Raw genomic sequence first — 12,366 nt, 5'->3', positions numbered from 1 at the left:
AATTACTATCTTGTCTCATCGCTACAACTCCCGTATGGGCTCGGGAGAGACGAAGGTCGAAAGCCATGCGTCCTCCGAGGCACAACCCAACCAAGCCGCACTGCTTCTTTAACACAGCGCGCCTCCAACCCGGAAGCCAGCCGCACCAATGTGTCGGAGGAAACACCGTGCACCTGGCCCCCTTAGTTAGCGCGCACTGCGCCCAGCCCGCCACAGGAGTCGCGATGAGACAAGGAAATCCCTACCGGCCAAACCCTCCCTAACCCGGACGACGCTAGCCCAATTGTGCGTCGCCCCACGGACCTCCCGGTCGCGGCCGGCTGCGACAGAGCCTGGGGGCGAACCCAGAGACTCTGGTGGCGCAGTTAGCACTGCGATGCAGTGCCCTAGACCACTGCGCCACCCGGGAGGCCACAAGTAATTTTTTCAACAATTGTTTACAGACAGAGTATTTCAGTTAAAATTCGCTGTATCACAATTCCAGTGGGTCAGAAATGTACATATACTAAGTTGACTGTAGCTTTAAACAGCTTGGAAAATTCCAGAAAATGATGTCATGGCTTTAGAAGCTTCTGATAGGCTAATTGACATAATTTGAGTCAATTGGAGGTGTACCTGTGGATGTATTGCAAGGCCTACTTTCAAACTAAGTGCCTCTTTGCTTGACATCATGGGAAAATCAAGAAAAAAAATGGTAGACCTCCACAAGTCTGGTTCATCCTTGGGATCAATTTCCAAATGCCTGAAGGTACCACGTTCATCTGTATAAACAATAGTATGCAAGTATAAACACCATGGGACCACGCAGCCTCCGAAGAACACCATCACCACCATGAAGCACGGGGGTGGCAGCATCGTGTTGTGGGGGTGCTTTGCTGCAGGAGAGACTGATGCACTTCACAAAATAGATAGCATCATGAGGAAGGAAAATTATGTCGATATATTGAAGCAACATCTCAAGACATCAGTCAGGAAGTTAAAGCTTGGTCGCAAATGCGTCTTCCAAATAGACAATGACCCCAAGCATACTTCCAAAGTTGTGGCAAAATTGCTTAAGGACAACAAAATTGAGGTACTGGAGTGGCCATCACAAAGCCCTGACCTCAATCCCATAGAAAATCTGTGGGCAGACCTGAAAAAGTGTGTGCGAGCAAGGAGGCCTACAAACCTGACTCAGTTACACCAGCTCTATCAGGGGGAATGGGCCAAAAAGCTTGTGGAAGGCTACCCGAAACGTTTGACCTAAGTTAAACAATTTAAAGGCAATGCTACCAAATACTAATTGAGTGTATGTAAACTTCTGACCCACTGGGAATGTGATTAAAGAAATAAAAGTGGAAATAAATCATTCTCTCTACTATTATTCTGACATTTCACATTCTTAAAATAAAAGTGGAGGTCCTAACTGACCTAAGACAGGACATTTTTACTTGGATTAAATTTCAAGAATTGTGAAAAACTGAGTTTAAATGTATTTGGCTAAGGTGTATGTAAACTTCTGACTTCAACTGTATCCCACAGAGGTCTCTTCATCACCATCCACGATAAAGGTCACATCGCCACCATGCTCAACTCCTGGCCTGAGGAGAACATCAAGGTGAGGAGTACCACACACACACAAGCTTTGCTTTACTGCAAGGTACAGGATGTGGACAGGAGGGTGTAAACAGCTTAAGGCTCTTACCTGGAGACTAGAAGTTTCATCAGGTGAACCAAACCGTGTTTGTATATTCCACAGGCCATTGTGGTGACGGACGGAGAGCGTATCCTGGGTCTGGGGGACCTGGGAAGTTACGGCATGGGCATCCCCGTGGGCAAACTGGCCCTGTACACAGCCTGTGGAGGAGTGCCACCCCAACAGTGTCTTCCAGTGCTGCTGGACGTGGGCACCGACAACCAGGTACTTCAACTGGGACACTCCATGAAGAAACACCCAGGCCTGATAGGCCTCCGTTGGCTAATATCATGATCCTTATCATTTGACCCACCCATATAGAAAAAGCAGTATCTTACTTAGTGAACTAAATGTGTTACTAGAAGTTGTTTGGAATTCAGGGCTCCGCTATCACCTAGTTGCTTCCCTTATTTCCCTAAAGGTCCTCATCCGCAGGTTGGCATTTATTGAGATGACTCATATAGTGAATCATATATTGAGGCAGCTCTGCAGAGTGGTCACTAGCTTGCACAGCCACATCACAAAGCCATAAAATCGGATTTTAAACCTGACCTTAACCCAATCCCTGCTCCTTGTCGTAGAGTGTGAAGGTGATGATGTTTAATCTTTGATCAGGCGCTCCTGGAAGACCCGCTGTACATCGGTCTAAAGCACAAGAGGGTCAGAGGAAAGGAGTACGATGATCTCATCGATGAGTTCATGCAGGCAGTTACTGACAAGTGGGTAATGTGTGTGTGTGTGTGTGTGTGTGTGTGTGTGTGTGTGTGTGTGTGTGTGTGTGTGTGTGTGTGTGTGTGTGTGTGTGTGTGTGTGTGTGTGTGTGTGTGTGTGTGTGTGTAATTTAACTATCTGACCGACCGTTCACTACTCTGCGCTGCAGGTACGGGATGAACTGTCTGATCCAGTTTGAGGATTTTGCCAACTCCAACGCCTTCCGCCTCCTCAACAAGTACCGCAACCACTACTGCACCTTCAATGATGACATCCAAGGTAATCTCTCTCTCCCTCTCTCTCTGGCCCTATCCAAAATCTCCTCCCACCCCCTACCCGCTAGACCGGGGTGGGCAATCATTTTTACTCAATATCGGGATTTCAAAATTCAGCGGAGTGCCACACAGATTTTTTTCCGGACCGATTTGTTAGTCAAAAGCAATTTGCGGGCCAGATAGAGGGCAGTAATTAAACATTTTAAAAGTGCATTATAATTTCGACATACTTTCTATTTAGTTTCAGACGTTTTAACCCAAAATAATAAATACAAATACAAAAAAAAACATTTTTGCAAACCTACCCTAGACAGTTATTGGGATTTGTAGGCTGTGTGGCTCACTGATGACCTCCTGATGACACATTATATAATTTTTTGTTTTGTTGAAAGATAGATGTGCAAAACCATTCCGATCACAACTTTACAACCCATCCCTCGTGTTTATCACCCTCTCTAACTCTCTGTCTCCCTCTCCCAGGCACAGCCTCAGTAGCAGTAGCTGGAGTCTTGGCTGCACTGAAGATCACCAAGAACAAACTGTCAGACCACACTTTTGTGTTCCAGGGAGCAGGGGAGGTAAGAGGACAAACGTGCGGATCTGTGTTAATTATAAACTCTTTGTCCAGAAGTCATTAACGTTTGGAAACCTCATTCTCTTGAATCAAGCCTTGTTAGGTAACAAAAGCATGGATATGAAATGGCTTTATAATCATCATGTTGCATTGCAATGATTGGTTAGATTGGTTGGCAGCAAGATGCATCATGGGACGATGTGTCTTTTTTGACAAGGCTGCACTGGGCATCGCCCACCTGCTGATCATGGCCATGGCGAAAGAGGGAGTGTCCGCCACAGACGCCGCAAAGAATATCTGGATGGTCGACTCCAGGGGCCTCATCGTCAAGGTAACTGTAATACCATAATATCATAGCTAATCAATGTTCCCTCAAAACATTTTCGGCACTAAGCAAATTTCAGGTCTGCTGGCCGCAAACTTGAACATTGTTAAAATTCTGTGCAACTTCCAGCACATGTTTACTGTGAACACTGAGGCTGTACCAGATTTAAGTTGCTGTTTCAGACAGTGGTACAGTAGGCTACTGTGGCTATTTGATCATAACGTAGGGTTACCAGAGGGGCCTATCATTCAGACTACAGTAGCAGCCAATGTGTGGTGTTCAATGTAGGCTTACATTCCATGAGACGTTTGAAAAAAAACACGCAGGCCATAACATTAACCTGTTTATCCACTTGTCCTTCAGACAAGGAGGTGACTGAAAATGTTGTTTGATGCAAGAAACCACTTTACAGAATAAAATGCATTGTTATTCCCATACCATTATTACAGAGCTTAGAGGGAACATTGCTCCTAATACACTTGAATAGCTTCAAAACACTGATCTGATAAGCATTCTCCTGAGCTGTCCATCTAGATATGTAGGATGTAGGATAGAAATATCATATGTAGAACAGTCATGCTGCATTGTCATGTAGAATAGGGAATGTCAGTCATTTGTATCAACAACATTCACAACATTGCTCCCTCCTGAACTGGATCCAGTAGTATGTCAGATTTACTGATGTCATCATTATGCGACCCACAGGGCAGAGGGAACCTGAACCATGAGAAGGAGGAGTTTGCCCATGACCACGCCCACATAAAGACCCTGGAGGAGGTGGTGCACACCATCAAGCCCACTGCCATCATCGGTCAGTCCCCATGATCACCTACTGGCTCAGCTGGACTCACCTGTGTATCTAGGGCTCACCTGGGTTATGTACTAGGGCCTAAATGAGAACAGTAATAGACAAGAACAGCTCAAGGACAAAACTACATAGATTTTTTTGTAAAGGCACACGTAGCCTACATATCAATACATACACACAAACTATCTAGGTCAAATAGGGGAGAGGCGTTGTGCCGCGAGGTGCTGCTTTATCTGTTTTTTGAAACCAGGCTTACTGTTAGTTTGAGCAATATGAGATGGAACGGAGTTCCATACAATAATGGCTCTATATAAGACTGCACGCTTTCTTGAATTTGTTCTGGATTTGTGGACTGTGAAAAGACCCCTGGTGGCATGTCTAGTGGGTTAAGAGGGTATATCAGAGCTGTGTGTAAGTTGACTATGCAAACAATTTGGAATTTTCAACACATTGTCTATTTTTAAAAAGAAGAAGTGATGCAGTCAGTCTCTCCTCAACTCTTAGCCAAGAGAGACTTGCATGCATAGTATAACACAACATGTTCTTCATAATGCCACTAAGCTCAGAAGTCGAATTGAAACGGACAGATAATCAACATTGCAGAGCATATCAGGAACATATGTATGTTTTGTTTTATTTTGATTGAACCTTTATTTAACTAGTCAAGTCAGTTAAGAACAAATTCTTATTTACAAAGACGGTCCACCAAAAGGCCTCCTGCGGGGACGGGGGCTAGGATAAAAAAAAACATATAAATATAGGACAAAACACACATCACGACAAGAGAGACAACACAACACTACATAAAGAGAGACCTAAGACGACAACATAGCAAGGCAGCAACACATGACAACACAGCATGGTAGCAACACAACATAACAACATGGTAGTAACACAAAATGGTAGCAGCACAAAACATGGTACAAACATTATTGGGCACAGACAACAGCACAAAGGGCAAGAAGGTAGAGACAATAATACACATAATAGACAATATCACACAAAGCAGCCACAACTGTCAGTAAGAGTGTCCATGATTGAGTCTGAATGAAGAGATTGAGATTAAACTGTCCAGTTTGAGCGTTTGTTGGTAGCTCGTTCCAGTCGCTAGCTGAAGCGAGCTGAGAAGAGGAGCGACCCAGGGATGTGTGTGCTATGGGGACCTTTAACAGAATGTGACTGGCAGAGCGTGTGTTGTATGTGGAGGATAAGGGCTGCAGTAGATATCCCAGATAGGGGGGAGTGAGGCCTGATTATCTGTCCGTTTTTAAATAAGCATCAACCAGTGGGTCTTGCGACGGGTATACAGAGATGAACAGTTTACAGAAGAGTATAGAGTGCAGTGATGTGTCCTATAAGGAGCATTGGTGGCAAATCTGATGGCCAAATGGTAAAGAACAGTACTTGTAATCAGTACTCTTTTCCTGTGTGCAGGAGTGGCAGCCATCGCAGGGGCGTTTACTGAAAACATTATCAAGGACATGGCGTCCTTCAACGAGAGGCCCATCATATTTGCCCTGAGCAACCCCACCAGCAAGGCAGAGTGCACCGCCGAGCAGTGCTACCAACTCACCGAGGTACTGTAACTCTGAACTCTGACCCTAACCTAGAGAATAGACATTCACTCTCTGTTCCCTTGTTTGAGTGCTGCTGAATGTACGCTTACTAAATATTCATGTTGTTATAGAAATAGAAGGACCTGAAATAGAATTAATGCTCTCTCATGCTCTTTCTCTCCCTCTCTCTCATGCTCTCTCTCTCTCACTCTCCCTCATGCTCTCTCTCTCTCTCACTCATGCTCTCTCTCTCTCACTCTCCCTCTCTCCCAGGGGCGGAGCATCTTTGCGAGTGGCAGCCCTTTTAGTAAAGTGACCCTGGCTGACGGGCGCTCCTTCATCCCCGGCCAGGGGAACAACGCCTATGTGTTCCCTGGCGTGGCGCTTGGCGTCATCGCCTGCGGGGTACGCCAAATCTCTGACGACATCTTCCTCACCACAGCTGAGGTAACTGTTTCTTTTATTTTGACATTTTCAACAAAAGACAAACTTTTGTAAAACATTTCAACTAAAGACAAATAAAGATCCCTAAATGCAGAGTTAAAGGGGAAGAGACTTGACCAAGAGAAATACACACACACACACAGTCACACACACACACATTTGTTTCAAGTTATTTTAATGTCACATCTCAATTTCTATTTTCCTTTCCCTTCTCTTTCTGTCACCCATAATCCCCTTTCCACTCCTCATTTATTCACTTATTTTTTTCATTTCCTGTTTCTCGCTCTCTGTCTCTCTCTCTCTTACTCAGGCGATAGCTGACATGGTAACAGAGGAGCACCTAGCCGAAGGGAGACTCTACCCTCCCCTCAACAGCATCAGAGAGGTGTCCTTTAAGATCGCTGTCAAGGTTGGAGACTGGCACCTCCCCACAAACCATTATCAATACCAGCATTACATTCCCAGTTCCCACCTCCACGCCGATTTGTTACTGCAGAGAAAGACACTAACTCCATATCAATACATCAGCAGTCTAACTCATTTTCCTTTCTCTCTACCAATCTGTCTACCAATCTGTCTACCAATCTCTCTACCAATCTCTCTACCAATCTCTACCAATCTCTCTACCAATCTCTCTACCAATCTGTCTACCAATCTGTCTACCAATCTGTCTACCAATCTCTCTACCAATCTCTCTACCAATCTCTACCAATCTCTCTACCAATCTCTCTACCAATCTGTCTACCAATCTGTCTACCAATCTCTCTACCAATCTCTCTACCAATCTCTCTACCAATCTCTACCAATCTCTCTACCAATCTCTCTACCAATCTGTCTACCAATCTCTCTACCAATCTCTCTACCAATCTCTTTACCAATCCCTCTACCAATGTCTCTACCAATGTCTACCAATATCTCTACCAATATCTCTACCAATGTCTCTACCAATCTCTCTACCAATCTCTCTACCAATCTCTCTACCAATCTCTCTACCAATGTCTCTACCAATGTCTCTACCAATCTCTCTACCAATCTCGCTACCAATCTGTCTACCAATCTCTTTACCAATCCCTCTACCAATGTCTCTACCAATGTCTACCAATCTCTCTACCAATCTCTACCAATCTGTCTACCAATCTCTCTACCAATCTCTCTACCAATCTCTTTACCAATCCCTCTACCAATGTCTCTACCAATCTCTTTACCAATCTCTCTACCAATCTCTCTACCAATCCCTCTACTAATCTCTCTACCAATCTCTCTACCAATCTGTCTACCAATGTCTCTACCAATCTCTACCAATCCCTACCAATCCCTACCAATCTCTCTACCAATCTCTACTAATCTCTCTACCAATCTCTCTACCAATCTCTCTACCAATCTCTCTACCAATCTGTCTACCAATCTCTCTACCAATCTCTCTACCAATCTCTTTACCAATCCCTCTACCAATGTCTCTACCAATGTCTACCAATATCTCTACCAATATCTCTACCAATGTCTCTACCAATCTCTCTACCAATCTCTCTACCAATCTCTACCAATGTCTCTACCAATGTCTCTACCAATCTCTCTACCAATCTCGCTACCAATCTGTCTACCAATCTCTTTACCAATCCCTCTACCAATGTCTCTACCAATGTCTCTACCAATGTCTACCAATCTCTCTACCAATCTCTACCAATCTGTCTACCAATCTCTCTACCAATCTCTCTACCAATCTCTTTACCAATCCCTCTACCAATGTCTCTACCAATCTCTCTACCAATCTCTCTACCAATCTCTCTACCAATCCCTCTACTAATCTCTCTACCAATCTCTCTACCAATCTGTCTACCAATGTCTCTACCAATCTCTACCAATCCCTACCAATCTCTCTACCAATCTCTACTAATCTCTCTACCAATCTCTCTACCAATCTCTCTACCAATCTCTCTACCAATCTGTCTACCAATCTCTCTACCAATCTCTCTACCAATCTCTTTACCAATCCCTCTACCAATGTCTCTACCAATGTCTACCAATATCTCTACCAATATCTCTACCAATGTCTCTACCAATCTCTCTACCAATCTCTCTACCAATCTCTCTACCAATCTCTCTACCAATGTCTCTACCAATGTCTCTACCAATCTCTCTACCAATCTCGCTACCAATCTGTCTACCAATCTCTTTACCAATCCCTCTACCAATGTCTCTACCAATGTCTACCAATCTCTCTACCAATCTCTACCAATCTGTCTACCAATCTCTCTACCAATCTCTCTACCAATCTCTTTACCAATCCCTCTACCAATGTCTCTACCAATCTCTCTACCAATCTCTCTACCAATCTCTCTACCAATCCCTCTACTAATCTCTCTACCAATCTCTCTACCAATCTGTCTACCAATGTCTCTACCAATCTCTACCAATCCCTACCAATCCCTACCAATCTCTCTACCAATCTCTACTAATCTCTCTACCAATCTCTCTACCAATCTCTCTACCAATCCCTCTACCAATCCCTCTACCAATATCTCTACCAATCTCTCTACCAATCTCTCTACCAATCTCTAACCAATCTCTCTACCAATCTTTACCAATCTCTCTACCAATCTCTCTACCAATCTCTCTACCAATCTCTACCAATCTCTCTACCAATCTCTCTACCAATGTGTCTACCAATCTATCTACCAATCTCTCTAACCAATCTCTCTACCAATCTCTCTAACCAATCTCTCTACCAATCTCTCTACCAATGTCTCTACCAATCTCTCTACCAATGTCTCTACCAATCTCTCTACCAATCTCTCTACCAATCTCTCTACCAATCCCTCTACCAATCCCTCTACCAATATCTCTACCAATCTCTCTACCAATCTCTCTACCAATCTCTAACCAATCTCTCTACCAATCTTTACCAATCTCTCTACCAATCTCTCTACCAATCTCTACCAATCTCTCTACCAATGTGTCTACCAATCTATCTACCAATCTCTCTAACCAATCTCTCTACCAATCTCTCTAACCAATCTCTCTACCAATCTCTCTACCAATGTCTCTACCAATCTCTCTACCAATGTCTCTACCAATCTCTCTGCCAATCTCTCTACCAATCTCTCTACCAATCTCTACCAATCTCTCTACCAATCTTTACCAATCTCTCTACCAATGTCTCTACCAATGTCTCTACCAATCTCTCTACCAATCTCTCTACCAATCCCGCTACCAATCTGTCTACCAATCTCTCTACTAATATCTCTACCAATCTCTCTACCAATCTGTCTACCAATCTCTCTGCCAATCTTTACCAATCTCTCTACCAATCTCTCTAACCAATCTCTCTACCAATATCTCTAACCAATCTCTCTAACCAATCTCTCTAACCAATCTCTCTACCAATCTCTCAGGTTGTGGACTATGCGTACAGACACAACATCGCCTCCCTGTACCCGGAGCCCAAGGACAAGGAGGCTTTTGTGCTCTCCCACGTCTACAGCCCAGACTACGACTCCTTCATCCAGGACACCTACAACTGGCCCCAGGACGCCATGAAAGTCCAGAACGTGTGAACTCCATCTCCCATCAGCCACCTCTATCTCCGTTGTTCAAACCCTCTCAGTACAGCAGAAGGGAGCCACATATCAGAAAACGCGCTGCCGCCTCTTCTCTCCAGCACTCGCATATTTTCCCCAATCATCACTCAACGCCTTCTGAAGTTAGGTCATCAATACGAGACACTCCTTTGCCCCTAGACACTCCCCAGTGCCCATAGAAATGTACATCGTAGTTGGAGATGACCAATGCTTAGCCAGCACAGAGATCATTTGAGGGGTATTTTTGAAGGTTCATTCTTTTGAAGCCTTCTTTGTCTTTTGTAATTGTTTTGTTTGTCATATCGACAACAGTGTATCCATACAGTCATACTGCCAGGTTATAGTGCCACATCATTTCATGTATAAATTGAGGCAACCCTCAAACTGTTCTATACATTCTATTTCTATGTTCCTATATTCTAATCTGGAGACAGACTATTGACATCACCACAACACCATGTTATTCTATCTGTATCCTGTGTCACCAAGGCCCTAATAACACACTCTATTGAGCTTCCTAGGCTGGTCCAGTCTGTGTGTTCTAGCTTCAATAACTAACAGGCTAAACTCTCAAATAAATTCCATAGAAGTATTACAAAAGGCCAGGACTCTCAGGCATCTATTGTAGGGTGCATCTCAGGAGTCTTACCTGGCTTTCTTCCCTTGACTCCTTTACTTCATCTTTACGGCATCTGCAAAAGTGGACATTTGAAAGCAAATTCCCATTAGACATTCACCATATCGCCTTCACCTGTCCATTGTTTTTTAATCAGTCAGGATAAAAGGAGATGGGGACGAGGACCCCAGTTTTACACTATTAAGATGGGCCCCTTGTCAGGACATAAACGCACAAACCCTGATAGTGCCTGACCTCTGTTTGACCTTCTGACCTCACTATGTTATATCCTGCAGAGTCTTGTCTTTGGTTGGAGGATTCTATCAGATATTAGTAAGGAATGATATGTACAAGCCAGTTCACACTGTTCAGTACCTCCTCATTGATTTTCAAGCGTAACTCCATTATATTATTAAGTGGCATCTTGCTCCCTGTTGTCACTGCATAATTTAGGCTACACTCCTGCCAAAGCCTGGGTTAGGACAGCGCTAGATAGACAATCTATAGAACTTCAAGCCATGTAAGGCTGTTCAAGCATGCATATGAAATGGCTTGATTTATCATGTTTGCATGGCAGTGATTGCTTGGCAGCAGGATGCATCATGGGACTATGCATTTTTTACCCAGGTTGCACTGGGCGTAACCCACTTGCTGATAATGGCCATGGCACCACGGACGCCACAAATACCAAAAAAGATAAGGTTATAAGGGATATTTTATTTAAAAAATATATATAAATTAGGACTTTAAATTTATTTTCATAAACACTCCCTGTTCATCTTATATTTTTCCTCTAGACTTTGTCACTGCTCGCCTGTTGATACGCAAGTGTCAGTAGAGTTTTAACAAGATGCATAGCTACATGGTTTTAGCCCCAATGTCACTACCAGTAGGAACTGACTTCAGGTCTGTGAGGTGCCGAAAGTTTATGTACAGAGGAATCTTTGGCAAGCACGGTGATTAGATATATGATTGCCTCTTTAGGTATGTTTTTTATATAATGGAGGGGTTGCTTATTTGAGTGTTGTTTTGTATAAAGCTTTGCCTGTTTCGGTTGAGGTGTTTTTGCCAAAGGTAATAACAGAAACAGGGTGAATCTTATCTTTCCTTTTCCCCCAGAGAATATAATGCTCTGCTTAAGAGTGATACACTACGAAAGGAATTATATTTCAGTTTTTTAAGGAAAGACTAAATGTTTTTGAAGGGAATAAAATGCACTTTTAAGTGAATATTGTAAACAAAACTACTGAGTGTTTTATTGATGATTAACACCGATTTTGCTGACGTGTGTGTGTGTCACATGTGTGTGTGTGTGTGTTGTGATGAAAGGGGATAGGAAGCAGTTGATGTCTACTAGTGATGTGCGGGTTAACACATGACCCGCAGGTTTAGGGTCATGAAATATTGTGGATGAAGGGTAGGGGGTGGGTGGTAGGCAGGTTGAGTAGAGAGAAAACAATACCTTAAATCCAATCCATAAATATATAATTTTAGTGCAATTTACTGAACAAAAATATAAAGGTGTTGGGGTAGGTTCCTTGTCGATCATTGACTTATTGGTGAAATCAGCAAACAGACAATATCTTCTTTAAGTAAATCAATCAAACCTTTATTAATGCAATTGCAGACAGAAGTTGACAACGGAAACACAGCACGCATGTTTCAGAGTAAGAATAAAAAAGGTAAAAGTTGCTTTAATATGCTTGCAGTCAACCCATAGTGATGTAACTGCCTACGTCAACACCTTCTACTCATAACACCAAGCCCATGCATATACAGTTATACAAACTTGCAGGAGAAAACA

At 43.3% G+C, this 12,366-nt stretch overlaps 1 protein-coding gene across 4 annotated transcripts in view; it reads left to right on the top strand.

The window, feature by feature from the left end:
• LOC129820702 (NADP-dependent malic enzyme-like) overlaps window positions 1-11,805 on the top strand; it is a 30,056-nt gene extending 18,251 nt beyond the window's left edge. For all 4 annotated transcript variants that reach the window (XM_055877570.1, XM_055877571.1, XM_055877572.1 and 1 more), the window contains 11 exons: window positions 1,522-1,597; window positions 1,739-1,900; window positions 2,291-2,394; window positions 2,556-2,665; window positions 3,142-3,239; window positions 3,453-3,566; window positions 4,266-4,371; window positions 5,803-5,945; window positions 6,198-6,371; window positions 6,679-6,777; window positions 9,761-11,805. In XM_055877570.1, coding sequence (XP_055733545.1) covers window positions 1,522-1,597; window positions 1,739-1,900; window positions 2,291-2,394; window positions 2,556-2,665; window positions 3,142-3,239; window positions 3,453-3,566; window positions 4,266-4,371; window positions 5,803-5,945; window positions 6,198-6,371; window positions 6,679-6,777; window positions 9,761-9,922 — 1,348 coding nt within the window. In that variant the 3' untranslated portion in view covers window positions 9,923-11,805. The remainder of the gene's footprint in view (window positions 1-1,521; window positions 1,598-1,738; window positions 1,901-2,290; window positions 2,395-2,555; window positions 2,666-3,141; window positions 3,240-3,452; window positions 3,567-4,265; window positions 4,372-5,802; window positions 5,946-6,197; window positions 6,372-6,678; window positions 6,778-9,760) is intronic.
• The last annotated feature ends 561 nt before the right edge of the window (window positions 11,806-12,366 follow it).

This window comes from Salvelinus fontinalis, chromosome 23, assembly GCF_029448725.1.
Source record: "Salvelinus fontinalis isolate EN_2023a chromosome 23, ASM2944872v1, whole genome shotgun sequence".
In the NCBI taxonomy this organism is placed as follows: domain Eukaryota; kingdom Metazoa; phylum Chordata; class Actinopteri; order Salmoniformes; family Salmonidae; genus Salvelinus; species Salvelinus fontinalis.
The sequence above is the reverse complement of the archived record's forward strand: the minus strand, read 5'-3'. Positions and strand labels throughout refer to the sequence as shown.